Source organism: Centruroides sculpturatus, unplaced genomic scaffold, assembly GCF_000671375.1.
Source record: "Centruroides sculpturatus isolate CEXI.00-Female unplaced genomic scaffold, Cexi_2.0 scaffold311, whole genome shotgun sequence".
Taxonomy (NCBI): Eukaryota; Metazoa; Arthropoda; class Arachnida; order Scorpiones; family Buthidae; genus Centruroides; species Centruroides sculpturatus.
The window spans coordinates 99,597-120,856 of NW_019384505.1; the positions used below are offsets into that span (position 1 = coordinate 99,597).

The 21,260-nt window shown below is 23.2% G+C and overlaps 1 protein-coding gene across 2 annotated transcripts in view; it reads left to right on the forward strand.

Annotated features, from left to right (window-relative positions):
• The first annotated feature begins 294 nt into the window (after positions 1–294).
• Positions 295–21,260, forward strand: part of LOC111622188 (histone acetyltransferase KAT6A-like) — a 39,985-nt gene continuing 19,019 nt past the window's right edge. For both annotated transcript variants that reach the window (XM_023364534.1, XM_023364535.1), the window contains exons 1-4: positions 295–369; positions 13,041–13,182; positions 13,946–14,360; positions 17,026–17,537. In XM_023364534.1, the coding sequence (XP_023220302.1) occupies positions 302–369; positions 13,041–13,182; positions 13,946–14,360; positions 17,026–17,537 (1,137 nt within the window). In that variant the 5' untranslated portion in view covers positions 295–301. The remainder of the gene's footprint in view (positions 370–13,040; positions 13,183–13,945; positions 14,361–17,025; positions 17,538–21,260) is intronic.

The window sequence follows — 21,260 nt, forward strand, 5'->3', positions numbered from 1 at the left end:
TGTTGTGTGTGGCACCATCATCTCTCATTTATCTAGTTTTCCATGTTTTCTTTCTTTATCTATGCAGTGTATGCTGCAACATCTGCAAAACCAGTTTATTTCAGTACATTCTATTGTGTTTTTTTTTTTTACAATATTCATTATTTATAAGTACATTTTTCTTATTTAAAAACATGTAACAAAAACATTGTGATATTTTGGGGGTCTGGAACAGATTAATGGCATTTCAATTCATTTCAATGGGGAAAATTGATTTGTCATATGAGTAATTTGAGTTGTGAGTTCTGTTACAGCTACTGGAATGACTCCATATGATATTGCTTGTACTTTACAGCTATTAAGTATGATAGAGAAGAATGATGAGGGAAAGTAAGTAGTTCATTACATATAGTATTATTTTTCTTAATACAATCTAATGTACTTTTTATGAAATATACTTAAAAAATAATAATTAAATCAAAGCAATAAACTCAATTAAAAAATATGGAAAACATTTAAATCTGAAAATTTAAATTACTCATTAGCACTTTATATGAGTAATACTCTACATGAGTAAATGAGCACTTTACTCATATAGAGTATCATTTAAAAATACATTTGTAATTTAAAATATGTGATTTGGTTTAAAATATTTAATGAAATGAGAAAATATTAAAGAAAAGTTAAATCTTCTTGTTTCATTGTTTCATTATAAATGCCTGATGACGATACTGTAGTGTTATAAAAAGTACTAGCAAAGAATATATTTATTTAACAAATTTAAGTTAGTTTTCTTATATTTAAAAATTGAAACCATAAGACAGTTCTGTAATATGCATATGATGAACTTAGAAATCTTCAAAATGCAGTTTGGAAAAAAAAAACACAAACATTATAATAGATCTAACAGTTCACATTTGTATATCTATTAAATCTCACATTATAATAATATAATTAGTGAAAATGTAAAAATCTTGCAAAGTTTCAAGTAAATATTTTAAAAATTTATTTATTATAAGAATTTGTTTTATTTATTATTGATTCAATAGTTTATATATGTGTTATGAAATTGATAATAATGGACAATAATTACATATAAAATCAAGTTCAGTGTTTAGTAATAATCATATGATATTGCCAGATGTTTATTAAGACTATATTATATCTAATTAATTATAAGAAAATATCATAATTTGAATTAAAATTAGATGGTCAAGCTGCCATCTTCTATAAAATTTTAATTTCTGTTTATTTCTATTATAGCTGAAAGAAAAATCTGGCTTATCATATGATTATAATTAACAATAGAATAATTTTTAAAAAGTGATACTATTGTTAATTATTCTTTAAAGCTGAGTATACATTTTATACAAATGAAAAAGAATACTTTTGTAATAAAATAATTCATTCCAAAAGGTTATCTGTATGCATACAATTATAATTGTATATCTGAATTTATCTGTGATTGATCTTAATACATGTTTGTTTAATTGTTAATTGCAAATTATTATGCAATGTAATTTTATCGTCTAAAAATATTTAAACAAATATTTGATAGTTTTCTGTAAACTGTTCTAATTATGATATAGCATACTTGCAAATCTTAGATTATAGATGAGGTTAACTTCATAACTAGGAATGGCTGATTTTTATGCAAAAGTTGAGAAATAAAAAAGAAAGCAATTTGTAGAAAGATTGTCAACAAAACTTGTGCCAGTTTTAAGCATTTATTCAATCTTTATTCTCTTTATCACAGTAATAGGTTTTTCTTACTAGACAGATTACTAGTAGTAAAAATTAGAATACAGAATAATAGTACATTCTATATTATTATATATAAAAAGATGCAGATAAATTTTAACAAAAGACACTAAACAGGTAATCAAAAATACCAAATTTGGTGCCCTGGATTGACAACATAAGGTATACTATTGTCAACATGGCAGTAGCATTGAGAAAACTGTTTCTCACATTTTCAGATCAGCTTTCTCATATCAAAGATCTTATATATCTACCACATTTTGAGGCAAAAATTTCATATGTGGAAATTTTTTGCATAATTTAATAAGAAATTAAAGCCTACATTGAAATTCTTGTATGTGTAAGAGAATTATAGAAAATCTGGTAATGTTGAACTCAAAGAAAATATTAATGTTGGAGAATGGACAGTTTCTAAAATAACTGCCATACAAACAAATTGGGATTTCTAGTATTGGTCAAATATCTATGTTTGTGAAGACAATGCAGTAAAATTGTTATGTTATCTCAAAAAGACAGAATTTCTACCTCAGCTGAGAACTGCTTTCAGAGGCAGATTCTCAACTCAAAAGATGGAAGATTGGTAACTATATTATAGATAATAAAATTGAATAATTTACATAACTCTGTCATATGAGTTAATCATATCCATTAATTATTAAGGATTTCCATAATGGAGGGACATTTTAAATTTTAATTTTAAAGAATAGATGTTTGTTAAATTAATTATTATTTGTTGTTTTGAAATTTTTTTGATTGTAAAAAGTTACAATTACTTGAATCTGTTAATGAATGAATGGTTCTCTTTATAAAAGTACTGTTCTGATTTCAAATAAAATAATAAGAAAAGTTAAGCAATATTGTTATGTTTACTATAAAAATAAAAAATAGGGCATTGAAAATCTTTACATTAAAAACTTTTGTAATAAGTATTATATACAGTTTTATGAAAATTTTAGTTAGTTATACATTTTCCACAAGACCAAAATTGTTGATTTGTTATTTAATTTGATGCATTTAAAAAATACTTAAAATATTGTAAAGAATAATACTTAGTAAATATTAAAACGATTATTTTAATTTATATTTAATAATGGAATGCAGTTAAATTATTTTTAATGTTATGATTACAGCTTTTTTTACATTTTTATATAAATATAGTACATAATCAAAGCTTTAAGAAGAATGTACAGTAAATATCTTTAAAAATATATAATATACAAATATTTATAAATGAAAAGAATTCATGTATTTCCTTATTTTATAATATTAATATACTGTATGTTTTAAAAATATTCAAGAGTAAAATATGGTCAAGTTGTTGTTTATTCTTACATCATATTTTAACATTAAAAAGATAAACTTAAACAACTAACTAAAATAATATTTATGTCTAATTTGTTTCTTAAAGTACTTTTTTAATTTAAATTTTATAATATTACCAACTAATAATTTTGGTTAATGATAGTAATGATTTTAGGGAAATTATTATTATTGTAAATAGATCAGTTATTAATTTAACAATAGATTTATTGACAAAAGTCAGATTGATTTTATAAGCAAAGATAAGTAAACTTTTTCATTCTGACTTGTTAAATTTCAATATTCATTCAAACAATATTTATTTGAGTAGCTATAATCAATGACTAGTTGTATACAATTANGTTTTATGAAAATTTTAGTTAGTTATACATTTTCCACAAGACCAAAATTGTTGATTTGTTATTTAATTTGATGCATTTAAAAAATACTTAAAATATTGTAAAGAATAATACTTAGTAAATATTAAAACGATTATTTTAATTTATATTTAATAATGGAATGCAGTTAAATTATTTTTAATGTTATGATTACAGCTTTTTTTACATTTTTATATAAATATAGTACATAATCAAAGCTTTAAGAAGAATGTACAGTAAATATCTTTAAAAATATATAATATACAAATATTTATAAATGAAAAGAATTCATGTATTTCCTTATTTTATAATATTAATATACTGTATGTTTTAAAAATATTCAAGAGTAAAATATGGTCAAGTTGTTGTTTATTCTTACATCATATTTTAACATTAAAAAGATAAACTTAAACAACTAACTAAAATAATATTTATGTCTAATTTGTTTCTTAAAGTACTTTTTTAATTTAAATTTTATAATATTACCAACTAATAATTTTGGTTAATGATAGTAATGATTTTAGGGAAATTATTATTATTGTAAATAGATCAGTTATTAATTTAACAATAGATTTATTGACAAAAGTCAGATTGATTTTATAAGCAAAGATAAGTAAACTTTTTCATTCTGACTTGTTAAATTTCAATATTCATTCAAACAATATTTATTTGAGTAGCTATAATCAATGACTAGTTGTATACAATTAGACATTCATTGAGTAAAAGAATATTAAATTACAAGAATTGAAAATATTTTGAAGTTTAAAAAAATAAAAATAAATCATTTCTGAAAATTTACTGTTAGGATAGAAAGTGCTTTTCTATAAAAAATACATAATGATTCAAGACACACTGAGCATTCAAAATTATATTTATTAAACATAACCTGCATTATAAATGAACATGTGAATGAGTTACTGATTGATACAGGTAATATTTAATCATTAAGAAATTATTAATTAATCTATCATTGGTGATTGATTAATGTAACTGTAGGAGATCAATTATAAATCTAAATTGCTGAATTATTTTTACACTATATTTCAAGCTAATTATTTAATTGCTTTAAAATATACCCAAAAATAATCCATCATTTTAGGTGTATTGTTGGCTATAGAATCAGTTTTTTTTTTTTTGAAGTAATTTATTAAATATGTCACTTAATGAATTAAATTATTAACAGACTAGTTATATTTTTCAATAGAAAGGATACTGCAGAATTGTGTTTAGTTTTGAAGGTAATTTAAAAATATAAAAAAATGAACTGAAAATTAATATTAATAAACAAAGTGTATAAAATTTTATCTAATGCATTATCAGTATTAAAATTTTAAAATAGAAAAGTGAATATAATGTAGATTCTTTCCTAATTTAAGTAGAAATTACTATTCATATTGTACAATAGATAATTTTGGGTAACAATTCTGATTATTTTATAGTATTTGAGATATAACTCAAATGCTATAAATTTTTAATTTGATGCTTGTAAAATCAATATCATAATATTATGGAATTCGTTTGTTTTGCAAATTTTGAATTGTTTCTATTATTCTATTATCAATGCAATTAATTATTTCTATTATTTCTTGTTTAAACTGTTTAAAATTATACCTACCAATTTTTATAATGGTGTTTCCATCTTAGTTTTATATATTTATTAAACTTATCTTTCTTATTTAATTGCTATTTTTGCATATTGATTGCAGTATTAATTCTTATCTTAAACAAAAAAAATCTTCAAATCTGATAGATTAAAACTGTATCAGCTGGCTTTAAACAGATTTTTAATTATATTGGAAGTATTTATCAAAAGTTCACAAACAAATATTTTACCATCTGCACAATTTCTTTTTATTTCTCACTAGTATTCCCAATCGCAGCCTTTCCCACTCTTATATACGTATAGAACTTAGAAAATTTGAACTAATTGTTCATTAATTGCTCATTAATTATATTTTGATCAATGTGTAGTATTATAATAGAGTACTGTATTGCAAAATATAAAAAAATAAAATCATAAAACTTTTGAATAATTTATATTGATTTGAAACCTAAAAAATTCCTCACTATACGCATTCGATTCTGAGCTGAACAAATTCATTGCTCTAAAACTTTTTCTTCCTATTCATGCTCTTGCAGCTCTTGGCATTATTTATCACTCAATCTCAAAAATATTCACTTGAGATAAATCCAATAACTATTTCAAATATTTTGTACAATAACCTGCAGAAATTAATGTGGCGATTCGAAAACCCGCCATAAGTACACATACTGCCATCTAGCATGATGACGTCACTTTTTTAATTCCTCAAAGATTTTGCTAATTAACTAATTATAATTTAATGTCAGTTCTTCAAATATAATAGTAAACAATATCAAAAGCGCTCAGCAACTAAAATTTTCTAAAGTTTTATAATAGTAAACTTCAATAATAGACTTTTATTATAGACAGAAAGTACTAATTCATGTGTAGCCATCTTGTGAAGAAAGAGACAAATAGACAGACAAAAATCCATTGCAGTTTTATTTAGTGGTGTTTGATAAGTGGTAAACATTCCGGGGATCATAAAGATGCTACAGATAAAATTTGGTAATGATTGGTTCAGTAGTTTTCATGGTTAGTGGTCACAAATGAAAAATACATTGTCATTTTATATAGTAGTATAGATTAATTTCTAAATCAATATTAGTTTTGATAATATGGAAATGAATTGAACCTGAATTTTATTTTAATGAAATTCAGATTTGCTTTTGTGTTATGTTTGAAATTGAAAAACATAAATTTTTCAAAAAACTGAATCAAATAGTTAACAGTTAGCATGACTTATACAATTTATGAAGTGTTCTGATAAAACAAGTTTTAATTTAGATGAGCATTAGTCATTGATAAATTGCTATTTGGTCATAGTTTTTATATCATCATTTCTTATATTTTTTCATTAATCTTGCTAATAATTTAAGAATGTATCAAATTTCATACTTTTATTGTTTTTTATTTTACAATTATTTCAATGGCCATAAATCAAGAGAACAAGGTTGAATTTTTATCTTTTACATATCATAATTTAATGCATTAATATATAAACAATGCTGAGTTTTATAAAATTTATCTTATTTTGACTTTTCTGTTTTCATTATTTTAATTTTTTTAAATCATATTTTGAATGAATATAAATAGATTTTGTTTTTAAAATTTCACTCTTTTTAAAATTAACATAAAAATTAATTTTCATATGTGATTTATAAAATTATTTTTACAAACTGGGAATTTATGATCTAGTTTCTTCTAAAAATTTGTTAAATTCTCTAAATTTTTATGTAGGATTTAATAATAATCTATTTTTTCTTTAAATATTAACTTTCTTCCATAAAAATTATTAATTTCACCAAACATTTTAACTTAAATGTAAAAACTGAATGAAACTAAAATCTGAAATTTAAAAAATTATTGTTATTATTAATTTTCACATAATTTATGCTTTTGTAGGAATTAATTAATGGAAGTTATTTCTCCAATAATGAATAAATATTATTTGAAAAAAAAATATCAACTCTATTATAGCAGAATATATTCACTGTGGACACTAAAACACCTTTTTATCTAACCCATTATGGTTTAACCAGGCCCACAATGGGATGGCCTTGACCTATCCAGAACAGACCACCCATGGAAAATTCCTAGGGTTTTTGATCTCCAGTCTACAGAGTGATAAGTGATAATACCTTAGCCACTGGCCATCTGGCCATCTGGTCATCATACTTAACCCATAACCATAAGAATAAAAGATTACAGAATGTCAAATGTATATGTATAATATCCATTAAATACCATTTATCTATCTAATGTAATCATTTAAAGTATAGATCAAAACTGAGAAATATGTCACAAACTAACATGTAAAACACATATACACCTTTTCTTCCCAGCGACACTTTAATTGAATATACATATGTTCAATTAAACTTTTGTTGGGAAGAAAAGGTGTTGATGCATGAATTAGTAATGTAATCATATATCTTGTTTAAAAACTAAAAATGTACATTAGCTGTTTTGTTATCATGTGTTTGCTATTATGCAAAATTTTTATTATTTTATGATTTAGAATAAAAACAATTTATAATTATTACATACCAAGTTTAATTGTAATCAGAGCTGCAACTACATTTTACACTTTATCTTGGTTCCAAACATTCTGATATGAATACATAATATTTTTTTCTGATTAAATGATGGAAATTATTTAGAGATAAGTTCTTAATTTGTTTTCTTCTTTATTCAAACATCTCATTTACATTGAGATATAATTTAGGTACTTAGAAACAGCTTACAATTCTTATAAAACACAACTTTTACTAAACTTTGTCTTAGAATATATTTAATTACCATATTAAATTTTCTGATTTTGTCAAAGTAATTTTTTTCACTGATAATGTGAAGGCTAACTTTGATAATCACTTAAATTGACTTGCATTATATTTCAATATTTACAAATGTTTATTATGTTTTTTTAATTTGTCAATTTTTAATATTTTTAATTTATTTGCCATTCCATGTGTTGTAATTGTAATCATTTCCATAATTTAAAAAATGTTTTCTCTTTATATTTATTATAAACTTGAGTAACATTTAGAGTAATTAGCGGCATGAATGAAAAAATTAATATTATGTAGAATTAATTCTATTGTAATATGATGTTAATTACATAATTGCAATCAAAAATTTTTTTTCAAAATAATGTTTATAACAAAAATAAATTTTTAAATTTTTGTTATAAACATAACAAAATGCAGTATATTGTAAAATTACAAGATACATAGAGATAGAGCTACATTAATCAATAATTTTTTTCAAAATGTTTAGCTTATTAAATTCCAATGTGATTGTTTAATTCACATGTAAGTATCACAGGTGTGAATTAATATATCACAGAAAGCTTACACAATAGCTTTTATTTACATATTGAAGTTTAAATTTTCTTACACGCTGTTTAAATTTTAATATAGTAATGATTAAATACATCACAAAATTGCAAAAATTCAGGAAGAGTNTGCAAAATTTTTATTATTTTATGATTTAGAATAAAAACAATTTATAATTATTACATACCAAGTTTAATTGTAATCAGAGCTGCAACTACATTTTACACTTTATCTTGGTTCCAAACATTCTGATATGAATACATAATATTTTTTTCTGATTAGAAATAAGGAAAATTATTAAAATACTAAATCAATCTTTATTTTTCTTGTTATATTCTTAGAATTCTTCATTACTTCTACAACTTATACTATGAGAGAGAACAGAGTGAAAAATGATGATATAGTTACCATACAAGAAAATATTAGCATCATTTAAACACAGTGTCATACTCTTCTAAATATGCAGCATTGTCTTCACTGATATGTTTGGTTGTAATTCAAATAAAATGTCTTAATTTTTACTTACATGAAGTAAAGAAATAAATATAATTAATTATAAATTGAAAAGAAACAATAAGTAGGAATTATAAAGATATAAATATTTTTAAATACATAATTAATAAATTTTGCACAGTAAGTCACTAATCAGGACCAGTAAAAGTAAATTTATTCACTTTATTTTAGATTATGATATAATTATAATTTAGAAAAAATTAGACTATAGTTACATTTAATATTATATGGCATTTATAAGAAAAATAAACCCATAATCTCATATAAAAAATTATACAAATTGAAAACTACTTAAACAGTATAAATGTTTAAAGTAGTTACTGAATGGAAAATATATTCATTTACACTGTAGAAATTATTCATTTAATATGTGAAATGTCAAGCATATCATTGGCTTATTGGGCGAGAGAGTTATGCAAATATGCATATCAAAAAGAATTAGTATAATTATATGAAATAATTATACTAATTCTGTTTAATTAGTATAATTATAAAGAAGAAAAAATATTGAAGAATTAAAATTTAAAATCATTGCATATAATTTAAATGTCATTGTAAAAAAATGTATAATTTATATTAAACCATTAAATTGAAAACTTTTATGGTTTATCATTTTTGTATTAAAAGAGAATCCTTCCAGATTCTTGTTTTTGATTGTTATTAATTTTGAATATTTTCAAAATTAATAACAATCACTAACCTCAAATAGCAATATTACTTGCATATAATAGTTAAATAAATATTTTTGTTTTGAATTTTTTATTCTAGAACTTTCAGTTTGCTTTATGTAAGTTATTTTCAGAAAAGTATTGAACATAAATAATAAAAATGTTTTAAATTCAAATTGTAAATATTTATTATGAAAATTAAATACAGTGGACTCCAATAATAGTAATCATTTTGTGATTTACTTACTTCACATAATGTTATCAGTTTAAGTAAATAAGACTGATTTTATTGACTTTAATATTAAAAGGGCATGTTAAAGCAGTTTAAGAATATATAACTTGAAGGCTTATTAATTATAATTATTATGATTAATTAATAATTCATCCAATATTGTCTGACTGCTACCATCTTCAATAATAGCTAGCATAATGCCTGTAATTTAAACTGTTGTATTGTGAGCAAATAACAATTAAATTAATTAATTTAAAGCTTTGGTTAAAATTAATATTAATAACTTATAATGATTTCAAGTTATTAACTATATGTTGAGGCTACTAGCACAAAAATAAAATATAAAAATGTCTGTTGGCCCAAACAATGATAAGAATAATCAGATTCTGATGACAATAAGCAAAGTTTTATAATTTATTATAACTTGTATGTTTTGGGACCTGCTAATTTTGATATTATTATCCAACATTTTGATTACATTATCCATCATTGCAATATGTAGAACTTACTGTATTTAAATATAAAAATGAAAACAATCTTATGATCTATATAGAATTAGAAATAAAATTAAATGATCAAATTGTAGTTTATTGTTAGATAAATTAAAGTGCAAGTTGAAAAACAGTCATATGAATTTAGGATTTCCTTCAAAAGTAAGAAATAATAAATCCTTTATTGGAATTCCCTAATATAATACAATATAAGCCAATTGGAAAAAGACATTATAGGACACTCTAAAATGTGGTGATAGGATCAACATTTGTGAACATGTGGTGATAGGATCAGCAAATGGTCTAATCTAGGAGTTTCCAACAAGGTCATATTGATCCTTTAAAGGTCAATGAAAATTTGAAAGGGTCGATGATTAAATTAGCTAATATGTATATGCATATATATTTCAATATTGTTTAATTGTATTTTTATTTAAATATAAATATCAAATAAGTTACAATCTTACATCTTATTTAAAATTACACACAATACAATACAATAATTCAATTTTAAACTGTTTTATAATTTGTTTTCTGATTTTTAATTTTGTTTCAAAATTTTTTGCACAATAAATGAATGAAGGGCAAATTAAGGTTTGTTTCAGTCAGGTTAGCACCCAAAAATTATTCTTTGGAAAGAAGGTTATACAAATGTTAAGAACATATTTTCCCATGAATCTCATTCAATATATATATTGAAGGGGTTGATGAAAAGGAAATTTTGAAAAGGAGTCAATACATGAAAAAGATTGGAAACCCTTGATGTAATCTTTGTTGTTGTTAATGATAATGATAAATAAAATAATAAAAATGAAAATAATTTTTACATAACATTAAAAGCTACTAAGAAATAAAAGAATATACAGTATTAAAGAAATAGAAAACTGAAAAACCTAAATCGCACTTTCCAAAAGTTGGAACTTATACCTACGTTCAATGTACTGAAAAACCTATACATAGAAAGTATGAATAGAACTCGAATGTCACACAAATTATATGAAAAACTATATTATTAGAAAAAACGTTGAAAAGAAAGTTAAAATAAAATGGAATCTTGCCAAAGTAATAATAGAACAGACTGGATATATTCCAGTTTTAACACTGATAGTTGTTATGTTTTTAGCAAATCCTATCAAATGAGTAACAAAAGTAACAATAGCAATTTGCTGAACTGTCTTAATGAGAAGACTAAACATACATAATGAGATTTTTTTATACGATGTAGTTTTAGTAGACTTTTTCACATAATCTTATTTTTACTATCTAAAATCTATAATTTTCAATAATTTTTGTTTTGTCTGTAAGTGTGTGCCTATTTATATATGTATATTATTGACAAATATTTATGGGAGAACTGTTATTCTCTTTAAAAATTACAAAACTAATGATTAAAAAATGTAGAGAATAGAGAGGTATTGATTCAGAATTTATATTCATCAGATTTTTTAATTTTAAGTATGAAATATGAATTTTCTAAAAGTTCTGCAAGAAGAGATGAGCATTTAAAGATTAAATTATTGTAAGTAGTCAATCAAATAAAATTTAAAAATTTTGATAATTTCATCAAAAATTCAAAGCAAATCAGTAATTTTTAATTTGTTAAATTTGATAAGTCTTCATGAAAATACAAATTATGCTATACATAAATGTATAATTTAATTAATTATGCTTTTGAAAAGATTTAGAATAGACAGGAAAAAATCAAATTTGATGTTAAATGCAATGATATATATTCCAAAAACTTAAAAATTTAAGTAGCTAATAATAATAATAATGACTATTTCTTTGTTAAACACTAAAATTGATAGTTAATGTAAATAATTTTTTTAATATACATAATTACATTACTTAAGTGTAATGCAAAATTTACATGATTTACCTTCTTTTATTGGTTTTAAGAATAATATAAAATATTAATTTCATTTTATACACTATAAATAAAGTATATCATAAAAATAATATTTAAGATATTAATTTAAAACAAAGTATTAATTATTTCTTCAAAGTTATAAAGCAAAAAGTTAAGAAGTATGGCATAATTTATTGGCTACTGTGTTTACTTACTCAAGGAAATACTTATTATTTTATATGTTTTACTTCATCATAAATTATATATTAGATCAATATAAAATGTAAGACTGTAAGAAGTTTAGTTTTATTTCTTATAAATTGATTCACTAATATATTCTTGTAAACAAGTCTATAAACTTTAGAATTTCCATTTATTTCCAAAAGAGGTTTTAAATATGATTCTATCAAAATAATAATGAAATTTATTATTTTGATTGAATATTATGCACAGAAATTTAAAATTTTTTTAAATGATGATTTTATAATATTTTTTTTACACTTTCACTATAAATTGAAACCATTATTAACTACAATTAACCTAATTTTTATAAAGTTTTATAAAAATTTTTGTTTGTATTTTTCATTCTTCTCTCAGTTATCATTGTAATTTTAATATATTATTATTTTAATGAGCAATTTTTTCCATTTTTATGTTTTATTATATATTATTTAAATTTTATTCACGCTATATTTAAGTTATTCCTTGAATATGTTATCTATATTTTAAAAGAATATTTCTAAAAGGATGTCTGAATAGCCAAAAATGTTTATATTTTGATAAATTTTTCTGTCAAAGCAAAGGCTACAGTTTAATAAGAATAAAATCTAGTTAATTTAGAGTAATTTTAAACTAAAAGAAGAAACAAATTAATTGGAGAAATTATTGTTATTTGCATTACTATTATATAAATTTAAATATTTTTTAATTTGTTAAATTTTTTTTTTTCAGATTTACGGTATGTGTTAATAAAATGTTATTGAAACAACAAATGTTAAAAATGTCTATGAGTCATACAAAGCGCATTTTTTTGGATTCATCCTATCTTTCTTGGACTCCAAATTTCAATGAAAAAGCACAAAATGCATCAGCTGTAAGTTGAAATTTTTTTTTTATATATTTATATTAGAAATAACATATTTTATGATCATTTTTGTATTTAGAGAGCAATAACACACCATCAACTGCCATAAATCATCAGGATATAATAAATTACAAGTAAATTTGGCCTTAGAGGGAGGCATTAGGTGCCATCACATATTAAATTTAATAATTATAGTTTAATTAAATAATTTTAGACTAAACTGGAAGAAAAGAATTGGCCTGGAGCAGGACTCAAACCTGTAACTTGCCACTTACCATATGGATGCATTGCCAGTTACACTACCACAACCTTTGGTCAGGATCTCCTCTTCCAGCATATTTAACATTAAGATATAACCATTGTCAGTTACTATATCTTAATGTTAAATATGCTGAAAGAGGAGATCAGACCAGAGGTCCGGGTAGCATAACTGGCAACATATCCACATGGTAAGTGGCAAGTTGTAGGTTTGCGTCCTGCTCCAGGCCAATTCTTTTCTTCCAGTTTAGTCTAAAATTATTTAATTAAATTATAATTATTAAATTTAATATGAGATGACACCTAATGCCTCCCTCTAGGTCCAAATTTATTTGTAATTTATTATTTTCGTCAAATTTTAGCCCGATGATTTAGGCAGTTGATGGTGTGTTATTGCAATGTATTGGGTTTAGTAATGTTGTTTATATTTACAGAGCGTATGAATTAATTTTAATTACAAAGTTAAAAATTGTTAATTAGATAAAAGATAAACTATGTTTTTTTTTTTATGTAGATGGAAGAAAAAGCAGATGAAGTCATCATTAATCAAATGTTATCTGAAAACAAAGATCCTAAGCAACAAGAATCTCCAGCAGAATTAAAAGAGGATAGTCGCCTAACCATTTCATCAAGCGTTAACTTGGAAGCTTCAGATCAGTATGATGTAAAATCACAGAAATGCACTGAAAATTACTTGAAACGTAAAAGAAAACACAAAGAAAGATTTGCAGGCAGTAAATGTAGTAAAACAGAATTGGCTCAGGAAGATATCGTAAATGATAAAAGAAAGAGACAGAACAGTATTGGAATTTCTGATGCATCTGCAGTTCAAGAGGAAAACAAGCCAAAAAATAATATTAAGAATAAGATTAGTACAAAGAGAATGAAAGTGAAAACTCTAGACAAAAAACAAGTAAAGGAAAATGATGGTAAGAAAAAAAATTGAATAATATTATTAATTATTTACTAAAATTTGTGATTTGTAAAATACAGTCAACACTAAAAACTGTACTTAGGTTGTCAATCCATTAGCCACAAATTGAATAATGTAATTAATTAAGCAATGTCATTAATCGAAATCAAAGTTAATTGTAACTATCTGTAATTTTTTATTTTCTTGCGATTCAGTTAATTTTACATGGTTTCTATTTTATTTGAAATGAATTTTTCTTGTTCGTGATTACATCTTCAGTTTGCTTGCTAAATTTTCTGTTGTTTGAATAAAATTCATTAAATTCATAGTTAAGTAATCTGAAAATAGAAATTATTATATATAGAATGATTTTCTAAAGCATATTTAAGTAGTAAATAAATAACATTATAATAAAAATAATAGTTGAGGATAATAAAAAAATCAGTTTTATGGCAGTATTTATAATAAATCAATCAGTTTAAGTGTTTATTGTATTTTTTATTTATATTACTAGATATTTTTAAATAACACTACAAACTATTGATTGATATTTTTCTAATTACATAAATTCAAATTTAATTCTTTAAAAATTTGTTGTCATAAATGATCATAGGTATTAATTAAATAGTTTATTTTATTTTTACCAAAAATAATTATACAATTAAAAAAATCTTGAATAAATTTTAAATATTTCTCGCTATAAAAATAACATATAAAACATGTTAATCTTACTAAAATAAAAAAACTTTATATTCAAAGTTTTGATACAGTCAACTTTGATACTTGAGTAAACCAAAAACTATGCATTTCATCTGATTTTCTTGCTTTAATATTAATAATTTGATTAAATACAAAATAAAAAAATGAATTTTGTAATAAAGCCTTATACAAATTGAGTAGTTACATTAATATATTTTTAAAGTACTTTATACTTTTAAATATTATAGTAAAAGATTTCTTGAACTATGATTTTCTCATAAACAGAAGGAAAAAAGTTTTAACTAAAATCTTGTTCTATTATTTATTATAAAAATACACAGTTTAAAAATTGTTTATGTTGCTAAATAAATTTTATTTATATATAGAATATATTTGGATTATTTTACAAGATATTCCAAAAGTCTAAAAAAGTATTCACATTGTAAGAAAACAAATGAGTCTAATTGAATCATGTAATAGATTTAATTTTCTTATGTATCTAAAATGTCAATAAAATTCTATAATTTAATACCCTACATGTATAAGAGATAAACAAATATTAATCAGACATCCCAAATAGATTTAAAAGGCTAACTGAATAAATTAATGTTTCTGGATATACTTAATTATTTCTGTTTTATTATCTGATTTTTATTATTCTTCATTATTTATTAAAATTTCTATATATTTTTTTCTGATTAAATGATGGAAATTATTTAGAGATAAGTTCTTAATTTGTTTTCTTCTTTATTCAAACATCTCATTTACATTGAGATATAATTTAGGTACTTAGAAACAGCTTACAATTCTTATAAAACACAACTTTTACTAAACTTTGTCTTAGAATATATTTAATTACCATATTAAATTTTCTGATTTTGTCAAAGTAATTTTTTTCACTGATAATGTGAAGGCTAACTTTGATAATCACTTAAATTGACTTGCATTATATTTCAATATTTACAAATGTTTATTATGTTTTTTTAATTTGTCAATTTTTAATTTTTTTAATTTATTTGCCATTCCATGTGTTGTAATTGTAATCATTTCCATAATTTAAAAAATGTTTTCTCTTTATATTTATTATAAACTTGAGTAACATTTAGAGTAATTAGCGGCATGAATGAAAAAATTAATATTATGTAGAATTAATTCTATTGTAATATGATGTTAATTACATAATTGCAATCAAAAATTTTTTTTCAAAATAATGTTTATAACAAAAATAAATTTTTAAATTTTTGTTATAAACATAACAAAATGCAGTATATTGTAAAATTACAAGATACATAGAGATAGAGCTACATTAATCAATAATTTTTTTCAAAATGTTTAGCTTATTAAATTCCAATGTGATTGTTTAATTCACATGTAAGTATCACAGGTGTGAATTAATATATCACAGAAAGCTTACACAATAGCTTTTATTTACATATTGAAGTTTAAATTTTCTTACACGCTGTTTAAATTTTAATATAGTAATGATTAAATACATCACAAAATTGCAAAAATTCAGGAAGAGTCATTTTTAATTTTTAATGATCATAAATTCATATAACTGAAATGGTTATATATATTCTTCTAAATTAAACTCTATGTAATTCAGTTTAAAACTAATGTTTGTTTTAACTAGACAAAGAATTAAAATATTTTCATACAAAAATAAAATTAATTTTGTTTTTCTGATGTATATTTTCTTATAAAAATACATATTTATTTAAAAAAACTAGAAATATTTTGACATTTAAGCTTATATTTATTTAATTTTTTTCTATTTTTCTGAAGTATTATTTACATTAAATGATAAACATAAAAATTATGGTTACAATAAAAATTAATAAACACTTTTAGAAAATGATTATGAATATGTGATAAATTTTAATTTTGAAAAAACTAAGATAACTTTGGGTATTTACTATTTATTTAATGTTATTTTAGTAAAAAGATGCATGATTAGACTTAAAAGATTGTTCTAATTTCAGAAAAACCAGCATCTGAAGTGGAAACTATAGAAGATGCAAATAATTTGTCTGAAGTTATAAATATGACGGAGAACAATGTTGCAACAAATCTAGATGAAAAGTCTGATAAATGTACTAAACCTGTTGCAAAAGTAAAAAGAAAAATTAAGAAAGCTACAAGAAAGAAAACTAAAAAAGAGAAAATTGAAACAGAGGTTGTAACTATAAACAAGGATAATATACAAGAATCATCAGAAACAATTACTTCATTGGGAGACATAGAAGGAGGATCTACCCCACCTGTTTTACTTCCAATAGCCACAATGGATAATGACACTGCTCTATTAGATAACCCACCTTCTCCCGATGATGTTGATTCTTCTCCTCCAGTATTACAGGCATTAGTATCTGTTGAACCCTCAAATGTTGCGACAAAGAAAACCAAAAAGAAGAGCTGGCAGAAAGGTTTACGAAGGAGCAGAAGAAAGAAATTAATTAAGAAACCAGTAGTAGTACGAGAAAATATAATCACGGTAAATAATAATTAATATTCATCATAATAGTTTTTTGATTATTTAAAGGACATTATTATGATTTTACTAGGCTTTATAATTTATTTTAAAAATCTAATGATTGTGGAATCTAGGTGTAGTTAATTCTAATCAGTTTGGTAATTATTTCTTTTTAGTATTAATATTATTCATGGAAATCCAAAACAGTAATTTATTTTGAATTAATTAGTTTATAATATAGTATTTAGATTTTGTTAATAGTTTTAGATATCATTAAATGTATTTAATATTGTACATATATTATGTTAATAATATATGTACAATAATTAAGTTTATTAAATGACAAATAATAGTTATGATATTCTGTAAGTCAACATTACATTTATTTGTAATTATTACTATTGCACATTGTAAAAATTTACTTTGTTATCCCATAAAATATAATGCATTATTTTATTAAAGATATAATTTAATTATTCAATTATTTTGGAACTAAAACATAATTAGTTTTATCAAAAATTATTTCCTATTCTCTTGCAATCATATTTGCTGCTAGAGCCTCTATATGCCAATTCTTTTCTATACTGATTGCATATGAATAATTTACAAATACAGGGGGTCCTCATTTAATGAGTATTCATTATCCAAGTTCCCATAGTTACATGATTAAAAAATTGTGAAACACCATTTAAAAATACCCCACACTTACCATCTGCTGGGAAAACCTTGTAATTTCCTCTTGCATCATGTGAACTAGTGTGCATAGATACATATCACTGTACACAAGATGAATTATTGCACATGTATTTGTCATTTTGATTCTGGCTGGTATTTTTGTTTCATTTTCTGATTTTCTTATCAAAATTATGTCAATGAAGCATAGCAAAACTGATGATAAAGTTCCTAAAAGGTGGAGTTCCTAAAACATGCTTCATACGATCTAGAATATAATATAATAGCAGAGTATATTATATATTATAAGCATGCAATTGAAGAAATCAAAGACTGTGATGAGGACAGATAAAATTACCAATGAAAACAGGCTGTCCATTGATGGTTTATATGACACATTTGTGAAGTGTGACAAAATCATCAATTATTTTCTTAAAAATGACCCAGTTTATGAATGAGCAGAAAAATTTGAGCACAGGATGAAAAACTTATTTTGTTATAAAACAATATTAAATGAAAAAATAAATTTGCAGAAAACAGCTAACTTTAGATTCATTTTTTGTATATCAAAACTCAGCAGTCAGTGAAAATGGTGAAACACAACTAGGCCCTTCTAAAATTCAGTTATAAATAATTTCTGATATTCAAGTATGTTAATAATAAATATTTTACATGTGTAAATAGGGATAATAAAGATTTCTTTCATACTTTTCATTTAGTTTTTCTTTACTGAAGTCCCAATTAAACATTTTTCATATGATTTTCTATGAATTTATGATCACTGCTGTACATAGATTCACTTAAAGGGGTAACTTTTTGGTCCTAGTTAGCCACATTAAATGAGGATCCCCTGTAAGATGAAATAAAAACTCAGATAAGAATTACTCATAATGTTTAATATAAATCAAACTTCATAAGAATGTTATATATTTTGTCTACAAGGACTTAGCCTATTAATAGGATGTATTGCACTGGTGTTTTGGCTTTAGCAATCAAGGAAAATATTTTATTCAGGGAAAACAAACAATCTTTATTAATTTTTCTATTTCCTCTTCAATTTTCTGTCTTTTGCATCTTCCAATCCACCGGAATTTTGGCTACATATTGTTAAAAATTATTACAATTAATTTATATGTCTCTATGTCCTTATTTTCTATTTGTTATATATTTTGTCTAGGAGGACTTAGCCTATTAATAGGACATATTGCAGGAAATAGAAAAATTAATAAAGATTGTTTGTTTTTCCTGAATAAAATATTTTCCTCGATTGCTAAAGCCAAAATACCAGTGCATCCTATTAATAGGCTAAGTCCTCGTAGACAAAATATATAACAAATAGAAAATAAGGACATAGAGGTGTATAAATTAATTCATAAGAATGTGTTTTACTTTAATAATTTAAATATATGATGATAAAAAATAATAGTACAGGTATCCCTCATACAACACAATTTCACTCTAACACAATTCAAAAATTGGAGGCATTCCCATACAAAGCGTTACAGTTTTTAAGTGCAAAACACTGTCATTTAATAGCTTTTTTATTTAAGCAAGCATGCATGTTGTCTCATATTTACCCATGGATTTTAGAATATTTAAATTGCCAATGTTGTTTTGTGCCTTTTGCCTAGTTTGCTTGTGAGAACCGATTGTACAGTTATTCTTTTTCCTTGTCCTAGCCTTCCTATAAACCAAGTGTTGCTATCTTTGGTGATAATGCTCTAAATGAACCCAGAAGACTGTTGTTTCGTTTTTATAGATTAAATTAAAAATTACTACAAAAAAACTAAATTTTTAAAGATCTCTTAGGCAAGTGCAAACAAATTAAAATATCACATTTTATGAAAAAGTATAGAAAAATCAAGATGTTACCGACATTTCATACTGGTATTAAGGTCAACAGGAAAGTTCAGATGACAATATTTTGCTGAATAGAAAACATCCTCATTTAATGGTGTTTAGCAGTGAAGAAAACATTTATATCAACATGCAATACTCTGATTGTCATAAGTTAATTATTGATTTCTTAATAAACATGTTTCTCTTAATTATGAAAAAGAATAATACACTTTTGCTAATTTTTGGAACTTTTAATGCTATGTTTTGTATCGCATGGATTCGCATAACACTGGACTTTTTCAGAACCTAACTACCATGTTATACAGGGGATAGTTATATCAATTATAATTATTATTTTAAAATATAATTAAATAGTAGCTTGTATTAAAAATTAACATAGAAAATTGTTCCATTCTAAAGTTTTTCCTTGTAAACAGATTTTACTTTATTACTGCTACTTCCAAATTCTTCAGTTTATATGTCCACATGTAGACAATGTAGAGAAATCTACATGTGTCCAAGTGAATCTATCCTTTTCTTGATTTTCTCCTTTGGCTTGTTTGCAAATTTTTACTTAAGCAAACCTTAACTTTTGAGATAATAAATTTAAATTTTATTTTATCATATTTTTGCTGTTTATTATTAATGTATTAACTGTTTAAAACTGTCTTATGAATAAATGTTTTAGAAAACATTCAGAAGTCAAATGCAAAGGAGTTTGCACACCAGCAGATATTGTTTACATCTTATGCAAAGATGGGTAGGACATAAAAATAGACAATAGTACAGTAGGAAGTTAGTTATCATTTACTATGTTTTACTTTTTGCATGCACTCTAAGTACATAAAAACATTACCTGATTCTAAATCAGAAATCTATATACAGTAGAACCTCGATTATCCGGACTAATTGGGGATGAAGGTAGTCCAGATAAGGAAAAATCCGGATAATAGAAACAAATACTTTAATTTGTCTTTTAATGATAATACAACACGTTTTCTTTTCGATGACATATCAGTAATATTAAAAATAAATACTGTATTTAAATTGTGATCAAATTTTCAGGAAACAAATGTTTTATTGAATTTGGACTACTACTGACCAGCGCTAACAGACTAGCTATTGTTTAAAAGGTCCTCTGGCAGTTCAAGAATACGGATTTTATAAAATAAAAAGCAGTTGAAACTGCATTTTTATGAATAAAAATTTGACAAACTATTTATCGTTTTATGA